This window comes from Plecotus auritus (assembly GCF_963455305.1).
Source record: "Plecotus auritus genome assembly, chromosome: 13".
NCBI lineage: Eukaryota > Metazoa > Chordata > Mammalia > Chiroptera > Vespertilionidae > Plecotus > Plecotus auritus.
In genome coordinates, this window is record NC_137779.1 from 14,739,992 (window position 1) to 14,755,169 (window position 15,178).

The window sequence follows — 15,178 nt, forward strand, 5'->3', positions numbered from 1 at the left end:
CCCTTAGGCATCCACCAGAGGGTTGTCTAGCTAACGTGCACAAGCTGATAAGGGTAAGGGCAAGGGTGAGTGAAGGGGCCTTATAGCCAGCGGGACCCCTCTTTGTTCTGGGCTGGGTGAATCAGGTACTTGGATTTTGGGGCTCTGTGCCTATGACCTCACCTGCAGAAACATAATACATTCCCTTGGGGCAAGGGGACTAGATGAATTGTGTACAGACAGTTATTGGCCCAGTGTCTGGACATGATGAACTCACACTTCAGACAACCTCGATGAGAGAAGGGGCCAAAAAAAAAGTGGGACCAGAGAGAGGCCTACAGGGGTGGCAGGTGCTCATGACAGGGAAGGCAGAAAAGACAAAGGCCTGGAGCCCTGAGGGGGTTCTGTAGAGAAAGCCATAAGAAAAGGGAGGAGGAGGGATGAGCCCACGTATAGGAAGACTGCACAGCCCAGCCACAAGTTCTCAGTCACAGAACTGTGCTGGGCTCACACACAGTCACATGGTCCTTTTCTTGGTGCCTCAAGTGCACACGGGGGCTGAGGGCTGGGGGCTGGGGGCTGAAGACACGGCCTTAGGTGCAGCCGTCCTGTTACCTGTGTGGTACTGACTGTGATACTTATAGAGCTTCACCAGCACGGGGGACGGAACGACCAGGAAGTCCCGCAGAGACGGCGTCACCGAGTGCACCACCACCGGGAACCTTTCACACAGGCGTCCCAGACCCTGCAACACACCGTGACCTATTACACGGGCCATGTCCACCCTTCAAATACCCAAGTTTGAGCAGAAACTTCCAAGGTCAAAGCTCCCAAGGGGCCACCCGGCCACGGGGCACAAAGACAGGAAAGGGAGATGGTCTTGCGTCTCCTCCATCTAGGAGGGAGATATATTGTTAAAGTTTGTCCATTTCTTTTTGAAGCAAATTAGGGGAGAAAGGTTTTAGACCATGATTTCTAAACAACAGCAAACATGGAGTCACTGGGGTTTCCAACAGGTTAAGAGTCTCAGCAGAACAGAGCTGGCACCGCAGATGTTAGGAGACATCCTCTCATGAGGCCCTCTGGCAACACTGCAGCCCTTCAAGTGTCTGCTTGAGAACGGCCTGGCTGGCAGATACAGGGCAGCTCCCACAAAGGAGGACCCAGCCGCTCTTGGATCCCACCAAGAGAAATCCCAGCATCCTGTCGGCAGCAGCCCCCACTCAGTGGTGAACTATGTCACACAGGCTCTAGTTCAAGTTCCTACAGACACAGCCCAGACTCTGGTGCTAGTGTGCCAACCACAGCCTGAATGGCACAACAAGGCCCTATTGATGGGATCTCAGCATCTCTAGTGTCTGGGAGACTGACCTGCAGACAGCAGATAAGCAAGGGCAAATGAGCAATGATGACTTTGCTGGACGTCTTGGACTGTAGCTTCTCAGACAGCTTGATGCAAAGACTTTCAGCACCTAAATTCAAACATCAGGGGAGGGCACAAACCATTATCAAAGGGCCAAAATTTACAAAATACTCAGTCAACAATTAGTCATATAATTTCACTAAATCCCAGAGACACACTTTTTTGCAGGGTTTATTAATACTGAGAGGTTACACCAGAAAGTGTTAAGACACAGGTTAACTGAAAGCTTATCTCTGCTTCTTTTCTGCTATTGTGAAAATACCACCCTGCATGGTGTGTGACTGCTTTCTCTTCTCTGCTGGCCCTGAGCTCCCTCGTCCCTGTCCCCACAGAGGTTTGTGAATGGCAGCCATCCGCAAGTCTGCTGAATGCTTCCCGACAATGGCAGATGTGGAGCCACTGGGGTTTGCAACAGGTTACGAGTCTCAGCAGAACAGAGCTGGCACCACAGCCGTCAGGAGACATCCTCTCATGAGGCCCTCTGGCAAACATCTGCCGCTCTTCACAAGGGCTGAGACAGGCACTGAGTTCCCACTTCTCACACAAAAGCCTCAAGAACCAGCAATAAGTAGTGGAGAGGACACAGGCCCTGTGGCCTTGGCCAGCACCATCCTCCCGGTCCGGACACTAGATGTCCAGGGCATGACAGGAGCTGATGCTCACCCTGCTCATCCTTCACGGCCCACACCATGAGGTCCACACAGGCGGCGTTTGCCTGGCAGCGTAGCTTGAGGGGGCTCAGCTCACTGTGGATCCGGTCTGCATCGTGCAGAATCTTCTGAAGCTCCCCCTGGCTGGTGTTGAACTGCTCCAGCACAAAATCATGGATCTCCTTCACAAAGGCAGTGGGGAGGTCTGTAGGAAAGACAGTGGGCATTGCAGCTGGAAACAAAACTGCACCAAAATTCAGGCAGCAGCTGTGACCTTCTACAGTCTTTTCCTGTCTAACAAAAAACCAGGAAGAACATGTTTGCTGCTGCTGCTATGGTTCCAAAAATGTCCTCTGGGAAGACCTTGGATAGGCTGTGCACAGCTGCCCTCAACACATATGCCACCTGGCATTCAGAGCAAATGATCATTTCCCAGGGAAGTGAGAGCCATGCTTTGTTTCAAGCAATCAATATACTAAAACCTGAACGTATGAAACACATGCATTGAGATTTATCACAATAGAACTGATACAGTTACCGTCAGGAAATACTTTAGTGATTTATATACCTATTTCATATTTACTATTTTCTCCCAGTTTTACTGAGATATAATTGACATAGATCACTGTACACTTGTAAAGTGTCTGACATAATGACTGCACAAGTGAAGAGTAATTTTCTGAAAGGCTGTCAGTTATTAGATAAGGACAAAAACTGGTTGTAGCCTAAAAAAGAGAATTCCCGGCCTACAGGGCTAAATCTTCAGAGCGTCCAGAATATCAGCCTTTTCAAAAACTCTCATCCTTGGGGCCTGGAAAACGTAGGAGAACTGATGTGGGCACAAGTCAGACCAGTTGAGGCAACACACAACTCAGGTGGGAAGTGAGGCCACAGGGGTTCCTGGGAGCCAGGCTGAGCTGGGCAGTCCCTGACACACTCCTTCGTAAACCTAACTAACCCTTTTTGTGGTCACAACCAGATTCAGCCTCCACCTCCCAAGAGCCCTTGGAATCAAATTAGGAAAAAGGATTAACTAGATTATGGTACATCTACATAACAGAGTATTATATGGCCATCAAAACTTAAGTTTATGAAGAATGTTCAATAATGTAAGAAAAGAGCTTAGGAAAAAAGTTTTTAAAATGAACAAAAGAGAGACTGGAATAAAATGCTAAATGTGTATGTGTGCTACACTATTCAGATATTATCTCTGCCTTGGCTAGGTGGCTCAGTTGGCTGGAGCATCGTCCATACACCAAAAGGTTGTGAGTTCCATTCCCAGTCAGGGAACATACCCAGGTAGCAAGTCAGGGTTCTTACGGGAGGCAATTGATCAGTATTTCTCTCTCACATCGATGTTTCTCTCTCTCCCTTTCTCTCTCTCAAAATTCAATAGAAACACATCCTCAGGTGAGGATTAAAATATACATATATATATATTATCTCTGACTTATAAGATTATGAGTACCTCATTTTCTTTTTTGTTATACTTTTTTATATGTCTAAAGTGGACATGTTAAACTTTATGTATGATCTGGACAATACAACATGTCCATTTCAGAAAAACACCTGAGGAAATAAACCTATCTAAGAAACCATCATTGACAGCACTGGGAGCAGAGGATCATGGACAGATTTTTTTTTCTTAGTTGCTTTTTCTCCAACATTTCTATGGCCATGTCTTGTCTGTTTTTTTAAGTGGCCCCAGCAGAAAGGAAACACAAACTTGAGGCAGTAGCCCTGAACCCAGTCTCACTGAATTCACACACGTGTGCAAAGTCCTCACCTTTCATGTAGTACAGAGTGTCACGCAGCATCTTGAACATGGCCACATAGAGGGGGTCACTGAACGTGGTGTAGTAGAGGTCAGCGCTGGGGTTGGCCTGTGGGGAAGGCAGAGGCACGTGACCACAGCACCGAAACCCTCTTCAGGACCTCCACCTTTGTGCAGAGACCCGGTGAAGCCATCCTTACACACGTGACTTAGCATTATAAATGGAATAACCATTTACCAGGATTCACTACTTGGAGCACTTTACTCTCCTCACCCTCTTAAGCATCAGGCAGAGGAAAACAGCAGGCTCACATAGTCCAAAGATGCCAGCAGGGAAGCAGCCACCTGACCCTTCACCTCCTCTTGCTGAAAGCTCACAGTCTTTGAAATCAGGGGGACACAGGGAGTGGAGGAGGGGAGGGACAGCCAAAGGACCACCAGACCACAGGATTCAACCCTGTCCACCACTTGGGCAACAAACACTGAAGCCAGGGAACCTTCAGATTCAGCTTATGCTTTGTAATTAAAACTCATTTTAAATGACTTTTTAGCAATCTAATCTAAAATGTAGCATTATTTTTCTTCCAGGGGAAAAATTCACACAAGGTCTAATGCGATGAATAAGATGCTATTCTAATGGAAGGCATTATTCTTGACACATAAAAATGTGCTCTGCAAATACAGGTGAGGGGAATGAGGAAGAAGAGAAAGTAAATCAGCATCGGGCCAGAGGTTGGGTCGGAGGGAATGGGCCTGTGGTGTGAGGCTGGTGGAGGGTGCAAGAGTCTTGTAGAAGGCATGAGACTGCATGAAGGACATGAGAGTGATGCCATATTTCAAGTGGGTAATGATAACAGGAGCTGTGGTTAACAGTGCCACCAGTGGGCACTGGCTAGTTAGACTCCATCTCACACAGTCCTCACAACATCCCTGTGGGAAAGAGATGAAGAGATGAGATTTGCTGATTAAGGTGATCCAGGGGTCCGACTCTGGAGCTGGGAAGAAGTTACTGCAAGCAAGTAGCAGAGGAAGGGAGCCCAGAAAACGCAGCCTGGCTCCACCGCTCACTAGCTAGGTAACTAAAGTTCCTTAACCCCGAAAGCCTCAGTTTCCCCACATGTAAATGAGGGATTGCTGTGGAATTCAATGAGTGAGTGAGTGAAATCCTATCCCAGTGTCTGGCACATAAGCATGCAATAAGTGCTAGTGATTATTGGTAATGAGTATTATATTCAACAATATAGGTCATGGTCTCACTCTTTTTTAAAGCAACAAAACTATTTTTTTAAATGGACATTTATACTAAAGTCCAAATTAAAAAACAAAAATACCAGAAACTGCTCTGGTTCAATGGGAAGGAAGGTCCCAGAGTCCCATATTCCCAGCCTTCCCTCTACTCATAAAATAATCCCTAAAAGAGGTCCCCACTGAGCTCTAACTTTCCCTTCAGGATCCATATTGACACTTTTCATTATAGATGGCATGCAGGCCCAACCAGTGGCCACGAGTTTTGACTGCCCAGCCCAGCTCCTGGCCCTGGTCCTCCTGATCTGCCCTGGGTCACACAGGACCAAACACTGAGAAAGGAAAAGAAGAGGCCTCTGAGATTGCAAGCAGAGAGAGTAAAGCTCAGGCCAACAGGCAGGACACAACCTGCAAAAACATTAAAAGATAAAGCAGGAAGGACTGCAACCTGGAGTGTTACAAGAACTGTGCTTTTCAGCCAAGAACTGACCCAAAGCAAATCACACCTGGCACATATGTCTAACATCTGCAGACAGCCTGCTGGGAGCACATGCAGGGCAGAAGAAGACACACTCTGCAACAGAGGAAGGTCCCTGGGGGGGCTCCCGCCCCTCCAGAGCTGAGCCCAGTGGTACCAGGCACTGTGTCTCCATACCAGGTGAGAGAAAGAACACCAGGATTAACAAGGACTCTGGGTCCAGCACATGCCACAGCAAGCATCGGCTGGCAAATGGCAATCGTTCTGGATCCCCACACTCAAAAGAGGACGGACTCAAATGTTCCCTGAGATTTTGAGACCTCCCAACACAAACACTTAGAAATTTTATAAATAACAGTGTAGGCATTGGTTCCAAATACATTAAGACAAAAGTTTCCATGCCCTAACCGGTTTGGCTCAGTGGATAGAGCAGCAACCTGCGGACTGAAAGGTCCCAGGTTCGATTCCAGTGAAGGGCATGTACTTTGGTTGCGGGCACATCCCCAGTAGGAGGTGTGCAGGAGGCAGCTGATTGACTTTCCTCTCTCATCGACGTTTCTAACTCTCTCTCCCTCTCCCTTTCTATATATTAAAAAAAAAAAAAAGTTCCCTAAGCACACACACCCCTCACACATAAAATCCAGGACTTGTACATGCCTAAAAAAGTGTGAGGCATGTGTACTGAGCCCAGAGAAGCAGCTCTGAAAGCACCAAAGGAGCAAGGAAGATACAGAGCGTCAGAGTCAGAGGACCCAGTGCATTCCCAGCTCCTACGGTGACTATGTGACAAGGGCACAGTATTTAGTCCCTTAAACCTCTATCTTTCATGTGTGAAATAGAGACACTGACCACTGCTCAGAGTCACTGTGCAATGATATATTTAAAAGACCCCAGCACAGAGCAAGCTTTCAAGTGGCAGGTGTAGTCATTATTGGGACTGGGAGGTTAAGCTGAAAACTCAGTGCCCACACAAACCCTCGAGCTCTCTCCACGCAGAGGCTCCCCACAGGCTGTCTCAGTATGATGCCCTGAGAAGGGACGTACCTCTAGCACGCTGGCTGCAACTGCATCCAAGGACTTGAGAACAGGCTCCTCAACGATCTTCTTCACCTACCAGTAAAACAAGACCTCATGAGGCACCTGACAGTGATAGACAGGAATGCCAGCTCATTCCACCAAAGAACCAATGTTGACGGATAAAAACACCTAATAGGCCCATGTGGTGAAGAATGTAGAAAAGTAGGCCACAATATACAAAAAAATATCGAACTACATACACAAAATGCCCTTAACTCTGCCTTCACTTGGAACTTTTCTTACCTAGATTAGAATGACATAGAAACAGAAAAAGTACCAACTCTCTTAAATGTGCTGACATTAGACTTCCACTTCCAGGATGCGAAAGTGTTCAGACTCCAGGCATCACTGATAATTCATCCACATCCCCTCCCAGATGTCAAGAGCACCTTCACAGTCAATCCTCTGGTGCTGACGGCTCCTCCCTCTTTGCCTGGGCTCTTCGAAGCTGCCCAAACTGCAGCACACATTTTAAATTTCTAATAGAAGTGATTATTTCTACCCATTCTCTATACCAGCATTTAGTATAGGAATGAACTATCCTGTCAACGTGGGATCATCTGATGCAACTGCAGGCCCCCCACCCCGCCCCCAACTGTAGTACTTGAAGAAAGCATTTTCAAAATGTATAGATAATGATACACACATGACAGGAGACTAAATAAAAAATTGCCTAGAAGAAAGCCTAACCTTGAAAAGTTAAAATATAGTAGAAAAAATAATTCCCCTTTTTTAAAAAAGGATCTGAAACATTCAGCCTTCAAATGGGATTTCTGAGATTAACTGAGAAAGCCACGGGCCACCCAGACCACTGTTTTGTCTGAGACACTGACAGTGAGGAGTTTAGGGGGAGTTTTCCTTCCTGACAGTAACTTCAAAAACATCCTAGGCCAGCAGTCACCAACTGGTGGTCCGCGGACCAGGGGTCGTCAATGAGGACCGAAAGGTTGGCGACCGCTGTCCTAGGCCAGTGGTCGGCAAACTCATTAGTCAACAGAGCCAAATATCAACAGTACAACGATTGAAATTTCTTTTGAGAGCCAAATTTTTTAAACTTAAACTTCTTCTAACGCCACTTCTTCAAAATAGACTCCCCCAGGCCGTGGTATTGTGTGGAAGAGCCACACTCAAGGGGCCAAAGAGCTGCATGTGGCTCATGAGCCGCGGTTTGCTGACCACTGTCCTAGCTATTAGTAATTGATATGGCTCTATCCTCATTAATTATCGCTTATGCTTTGATGTCTTCTTACATCTTCTGCCTAAATAAAGCCTTTCTCTGAGTGATTTCTTTCTATTCATCATCCACACAGGAGGAGATGGCTGCTCTCTCCAGTGCATGCTTCAAGCTTTCGGAGGTGTTATTCTCATTCTTTCATTCTTTCCAAACAAAGGCTCATTGTTAAGAGTTTGTCCCTGATGATGTCTTCTCCACTATCCCCTAGAATGTCTTGAAGAATCCCAGCTCAATCGTAACAACCTCAGAGTCCCTGGATCAAGGTCTATTTCAGGACTCAAGACAATGGCACCAAAGCCTTCTCTGATATCACCTTAAAGGCTATCCAAAGGTATCCAAATTGGAAAATTAGGTTTTGTGATTATCTGAATAGAGCACCCCTGGGACAGAATCAGGTACGCTGAGCTGAGCTTTGACCCTGCCCTTGGTCTACAGATTCTTGATTTATTTGACACTGATTTCCTTACCTCTAAAATGGGGAGCAGGGTGCCTCCCCAAAATGGTTATTAAATGAGAACAGACTGCACAATTGCTCCATGAATGTTACTTTCCTCCCTTCTTTTATCTGAAAATTATGACTACTAAGTTGTTCATTGGAAATACTGAAAAACTCCTAGTCTTACACCACTGGCAATTTTACTGACTGATAGAGCCTAGGCCTGTTTATCCACAGTGTTCTGCTTACCAAGTTTAAGAGCTCCCGAAGCATTTCTAGTGGAACACTGAACTCCTTATATGTGACGCCATTGAAAAGAGGAGAAACTGAGAAGCTGGAACTGATGGTGGAGAAGTAGTAATCAGGATCCAGGGCACTCCCATCGGGTAAGTAAGCAACTGATGGAAAAGAAAACCAGATAGTCAGTCACAGTAACATGTGACCGGGATACTTCCTTAAGCGGATTCCCTCAATAACCAACTAAGACACAGACTTTGCTTTTGTTTTTACTCCAATTCCTTGTTTTTTAATTAAGAAGTAAAGGCTAGCCATAGCTGGTTTGGCTCAGTGGATGGAGCGTCAGCCTGCGGACTGAGGGGTCCCAGGTTCGATTCCAGCCAAGGGCACATGCCTGGGTTGTGGGCACAATCCCTAGTAGGGGGCATGCAGGAGGTAGCCGATCAATGAGTCTCTCTCATCATTGATGTTTCTCTCTCTCTCTTCCCTCTCTTCCTCTCTGAAATCGATGAAAATATATTAAAAATAAATAAAATGAAAATGTTTTTATAAAAGAAAAAGAAAGAGGCTCTTTTATAAGAAGAGAAAGAAGTAAAGGCTAGATTGCAAATCCTTGGGGAGTGATGCCTCTCACTGGGGTGTTTCATGTCAAAAGCTCAGATATAATCATGTCCTAATATTTTCAACATAGACAATATAACAACATATGGGGAGAAAAAAAAGAATTACACATTTTTAAAGGTTGATAGATGTGGAGGTCCATAGGGCTCCAAAGATTTTACCGACAAAATTAGAACTAAAGTGCGAGTGGAGGTCCATAGGGCTCCAAAGATTTTACCGCCAAAATTAGAACTAAAATGCGAATTACTAGAAATTTCAAAATCAGAACAAAAAAGTCAATCATCCAACACATAATAATAATATAAACCCAAAAGCATATAATCACTTGAAAATCCATTATTTAAAAACAATAGTAGAAGACTATGACTGGAAAATAAATAAACTTGTGCTATTTTCATATTAAATAGTGACAGACAATATCAATCTATAAAGAACCAAAGAATAAATTTTATGACTTTTTTGAGCACTAGAGCATAGAAAAAGCGAAGAATTGAGTTTATTCCAATCGTGTAAAAGCTGGAGTATAGTTCTATGATGCTGGTGACATACTGCTGACCTAAAGGTGGATGGGTTCCAAGAAAGCAAATCAGCAGCTTACAACAAAGAACATGGGGTGGGCAATAATACTGAAAGGAGTTGAGATGCTAGAGGCCAACATAATAAACAATCATTAAGAGGGAATGGCACCCTAGCTGGTTTGGCTCAATGGATAGAGCATCAGCCTGTGGACTGAAGGGTCCCAGGTTCGATTCTGGTCAAGGGTACATGCCCGGGTTGCGGGCTCGATCTCCAGTAGGGGGCGTGCAGGAGGCAGCTGATCAATGATTCTCTCTCATCATTGATGTTTCTATCCCTCTCTCTGAAATCAATAAAAAATATTAAAATAAATAAATAAATGTGTGACCCTCTAGATCAGGCCCATGGGCTTTATAAGGCCTGTGAAATCATTTGGTCTGGCCCTGCCAAGGTATTAGTGTTAAATGTTTGATCAAATATAGCAGGTTAATTTTTAAGTTGATAATTTTGTATGCCCTGCAAATCCTATATGATAAAAGGCTAATATGCAAATCAACTGAACAGTGGAATGACGGGTTGCTATGACACGCACTGATCACCAGGGGGCAGACACTCAACACAGGAGCTGCCCCCTGGTGGTCAGTGCACTCCCACAGGGGGAGCGCCCCTCAGCCAGAAGCCTGGCTCATAGCTAGCGAGTGCAGCGGCAGTGGTGGGAGTCTCTTCCACCTCAGTGGCAGCACTAAGGATGTCCAACTGACGGCTTAGGCCTGCTCCTCGTGGACATCCCCTGAGGGCTCCCGGACTGCGAGAGGGCATAGGCCGGGTTGAGGGGGACCCCCCCCCCTGACGAGTGCACAAATTTCATGAACTGGGCCTCTAGTGATATTATAAATATCCAAATGACCTTGGCAGAAAAAAATGTTCCCCAACCCTGTTCTAGATGCATGACAGCAGAGCATCAGTGTTACCATCCCTGGCATCGTAAGTAGTCACTATGAACCTGTTATCCAAGTGCTAGGTCAATATGATGTTGTGATGCCCACCTTCAAAGTAGTGAAAGGCAGATCCTCCAGGGGAGCTGGGAGGGGGCATCCCCCGTTCAGGGCTGACCTGAAACACACAACCATACTTACAGATCAGAAAAGGCCAGTCAAACCTCAGATGCGTCTTAGATAAGGTTCTCTCTGCCAGCTCAATAGTAGTTGTACTTCAAGTTGAGGTTCAAGCATCACCTCCTCCATGATACCCCCCGTACCTACAGTGTTCTCTACTATATACCAAGTCATTAAATTCTTCCTATCTAGACAAACATTTTATATCTGATTACTAAGCTGAATTAGTCTTGTGTTTCATGTCTATCTTTTCTCCATGAGTCAATTAGATACTTCTTAAGGGCACCAACTGTCTCCCACTAGGAATAGATTTTGGCACCCACTTGCTAAGAGGCAAATACTTCATGACTAGGAGATGAAATCACTTATAAATTGTAAAGAGGACATGGAAACCTTTTATATTAAAGAGAATTCTAGTGAGAACATTTTGTTTTCTTAGTTTTCTCAAGCTACACACAAGTGGGACTTTGCCCATGTGAGCAATTCATAAGCCCTCTCTTCTCTGCTCTCTTCCGGGAGGGCAGCCGCACCTGAGAGATGCTGGACACGCTGCTGGTCTTCCTCTTCAGGGTGCCCTCCTGACACACGGTCAGCAAATTGCTGGGGAGGATGGAGCGAAAGTCATTGAAGGAACGCCTCCGAACACCTTCCAGCTCCTCTGGGACTCGGAGGGAATGAGGAGGGACTCTGGGAAAGAGTTTTGAGAGGAGCGACTCTTCTGTGTTGCTGTAACGCCCAAATGCTCGTGAGATTCCAATCAGGCATGGGATTGCATATTTGCAGAGGTATTCTAGAAGACAAAGTAAGAATGTTCTGATACCAACTTGTAACACTGACTCACATCTCACAACCCACCCACTAACGACTCACAAGAGTCAGGATAAGCCATAGCAACAGGATCAACCCCGAAGGCTGACTGATATTTTCAATCTGGCATGAACAGTAACTTCAGACTATGTCTGCATCACATACAACTGGCTTTGGGAGGTCTTGATCTATTCATGCACATCCAAACCACTTATAAAGGTAAGTCACGTTATCAGGCAGCTTTACTATACTTAATATATTTATTGCTCCCAAGATCATATTGTTGGCCTTACTCTAGAGGAAAAATGACCTTGGGAAGTCAGACATGTTATTAGATAAGAAACAGAGGCCCAGCCGAAACCGGTTTGGCTCAGTGGATAGAGCGTCGGCCTGCGGACTGAAGGGTCCCGGGTTCGATTCCGGTCAGGGGCATGTGCCTTGGTTGCGGGCACATCCTCAGTGGGAGGTGTGCGGGAGGCAGCTGATCGGTGTTTCTCTCTCATCTCTCTCATCGATGTTTCTAGCTCTCTATCCCTCTCCCTTCCTCTCTGTGAAATATCAATAAAATATATTTAAAAAAAAAAAAAAGAAAAGAAACAGAGGCCCAGAAGGATGAGGTGACTTGTCCAAGGTCACTCAAAAATTTTCAGGTGACACAGCTGTGCGCGTGACTCACATGTGACCTCTTAGCTAACACACTACAAAGGCAACTAATATAGGAAGGTTTTCATCCATGACATATATATAGTAAAGAACAGAAAAGAAGACTGAGGAAAAATAACCACAAAACCTTTTTTAAAAAAAGCGTTGGATCTATAATTATACCTTTTTCTTGGATCTCCAAGGCCTGGCACATTCCCAAAAGGACATGCAAAACCTGCAAAAGTGCCTCTAGGATCTGTAATAGCCAAGAAAACAGAGCAAACTTATAAACCAAATCAGAAACATGTTATGACATTAGTTCAGAATCAGGAGCTTCAGACATTATCTTGTCCAACCTCATATCTGATACATAACTCCACTCACGAAAGCTCTGTTGAGGGGCCAATCAGCTGACCTTCCAGGAACAGAAACCCTCCCTCCCTGGGCTGGTCCAGAGTTCTTCCTAAAACTGGACCAATGTTGTCCTCCTGGGGCTGGCTTGCACCCACCAGCTATTGGGGCCGCTCCTTCCTCCATATTCTGCAAGCAGATAGACCCCTGAGTCCCTTCACATGGCTAAATACCTCTAATTCTTTCTATCCATTCCTTATGATTACAAGTCCTTTATGATGCTAATTGTAGGCTTCTGTTTTTACTGTAGTCCACTATGTCAGAAACTGTCTCAAATTGTAGTGCTTGATATAAAATTCATTCATATTCCAGGGATGCTGGGACTCACTGAGCAATCACCAAACTCAACACAGATTCTAGACTTTCATGTATGTGTCATTAGCTTTCTGGCAGCTACTTTACACTGCTGGCTCCATGAGCTCGCAGATAAATGAAATAATTAAATCTTTTCCACACATGCTGCTCTCAAGCTATGCCACCTCTATTTGCATAGCTGGTATTTTTTGCCTGTCACTGATGCCTACAAAGCTCATGGTATAAACCTGAGTTCATCATGCTGGTTGTTTGTTAATACCTCAAATTATGTTTTCTACAAATGAGGCCAACTTGCTTCCCAATCTTCATTCACAGACCCGGCTCATTTTACTTCAACAGTAGGGGGCAGGCTACCGGAGGCTCCTACTGGGCTGGCACCCCACCAGTCACCTTTGGGATGGTCCTCTGGACAGTTCCTTATTAATTGTTTTGGTGCTCAACCCATTTTCCAGGATGTCAGGAGAGGACTGTTCCATGGCCTTAATGAAGACCAACTAGAGTCTAGACCAGGGGTGGGCAAACTTTTTGACTCAAGGGCCACAATAGGTTCTTAAACTGGACCGGAGGGCCGGAACAAAAGCATGGATGGAGTGTTTGTGTGAACTAATATAAATTCAAAGTAAAGGAGCGGAGGGGAGAGCAAGAGAACCGGATAGAACAGCCGGATCCGGCCCGTGGGCCATAGTTTGCCCACGGCTGGTAGACTATATCCACTTCATTTCCCCCTACCTAGTACCAATCTTAGAAAACCAGGAAAAGAAAAGAATGAAATTGGTCTGATATGACTTGTTCATAATCAAGTCAAATTTCTTACATTTTGCTAATATTAAATGATGCTACCTATGAAGACTTGAAAATAAATATTTTATCCATTTCATATATTAAAATGATGTCCTTGTCTTCAGTGTTAACCTCCCTATTTTGATGTTATTTATAGAAAAGCCCTTACTAACAACCTGTTAACTTTTTAATAATATGTAATTCTAACATATCTCATTATCTCCTTAACCAACCTACAAATAAAGAACTTAAACTAAGAAAGAAAGAGGTAGAAATACTGACAATAAAATCTATAACTGAATATAAGGAAAGAGATATTAAAAATTAAAAAACAGATACAAAAACTCAAAAAGCTTAGCTAGCTGAGAACATTTAGCATAGAGGCAAGCAACCAGGCACTCCTGGGCAGGACCAGAGGATGGATAGCAACATATAAAAATTGATTTTCAAAATAATAAATCTGATTAAAAAAAGTCTAGAGCCCTAGCTGGTTTGGCTCAGTGGATAGAGCGCCGGCCTGTCGACTGAAGGGTCCCAGGTTCAATTCCGGTCAAGGGCACATGCTTGGGTTGTGGGCTCGATCCCCACTGGGGGGTGTGCAAGAGGCAGCTGATCAATAATTCTCTCTCATCATTGATGTTTCTCTCTCTCTCTCTCTCTCTCTCTCTCTCTCTCTGAAATAAATAAAAAATATATAAAAAGAGAAAAAGTCTAGAGATTATAATCATATTGTTTAAAAAAGAAACAGCCCCGCCCTAACCGGTTTGGCTCAGTGGATAGAGCGTCAGCCTGCGGACTCAAGGGTCCCAGGTTCGATTCCGGTCAAGGGCATGTACCTTGGTTGCGGGCATATCCCCAGTGTGGGGTGTGCAGGAGGCAGCTGATCGATGTTTCTCTCTCCTCGATGTTTCTAACTCTCTATCCTTCACCCTTCCTCTATGTAAAAAAATCAATAAAATATACTTAAAAAAAAGAAAGAAATAGCCCCAATTGGTGTTGTTCAGTGGTTAGAGCATCAGCCTGTGTACCAGAAGGTTGTGGGTTCAATTACAAGTCAAGGGCACAAGCCTGGGTTGCAGGTCTGATCCCCTAGGGGGGGCAGCAACCGATTAGGTGTGTCTCTGTTACATCTATGTTTTCCTCTTTCTCTCTCCCCACTTCCATTCTCTCTAAAAATTAATGGAAAAAGTATCCTCACTCCTTGGGTGAGGATTAAAAAAAAAAACAAGGTATGAAACATTTAAGTAATATTTCCAATAAAATAAACTAAGATAAAAAAAATCTGAGCACTTAAAGGATTAGCTTCAACTATGTAGAAAAGTCGTTCTATGAAAGACTTTTAATACCCATCGTAGTCAGGAAAATGAGCTGCCTCTGCCTTTTGCTGCCTACCTCACAGGACTATTTGGAAAGCTGAATGAGATCAGACTCAAGAGGT

General features: G+C 44.8%; 2 protein-coding genes across 2 annotated transcripts in view; one reads left to right on the forward strand and one right to left on the reverse strand.

The window, feature by feature from the left end:
* Positions 1 to 15,178, forward strand: part of LOC308238408 (coiled-coil domain-containing protein 74B-like) — a 508,084-nt gene that overhangs the window by 289,428 nt on the left and 203,478 nt on the right. The gene's annotated exons all lie outside the window — the stretch shown is intronic.
* Positions 1 to 15,178, reverse strand: part of PI4KA (phosphatidylinositol 4-kinase alpha) — a 94,817-nt gene that overhangs the window by 59,712 nt on the left and 19,927 nt on the right. The window contains exons 5-13 of the mRNA XM_080650685.1: positions 12,418 to 12,490; positions 11,316 to 11,575; positions 10,717 to 10,783; positions 8,546 to 8,694; positions 6,594 to 6,659; positions 3,839 to 3,935; positions 2,066 to 2,257; positions 1,351 to 1,451; positions 595 to 724 (exon numbers count right to left, since the gene is read on the reverse strand). Of these exons, the coding sequence (XP_080506811.1) occupies positions 595 to 724; positions 1,351 to 1,451; positions 2,066 to 2,257; positions 3,839 to 3,935; positions 6,594 to 6,659; positions 8,546 to 8,694; positions 10,717 to 10,783; positions 11,316 to 11,575; positions 12,418 to 12,490 (1,135 nt within the window). The remainder of the gene's footprint in view (positions 1 to 594; positions 725 to 1,350; positions 1,452 to 2,065; positions 2,258 to 3,838; positions 3,936 to 6,593; positions 6,660 to 8,545; positions 8,695 to 10,716; positions 10,784 to 11,315; positions 11,576 to 12,417; positions 12,491 to 15,178) is intronic.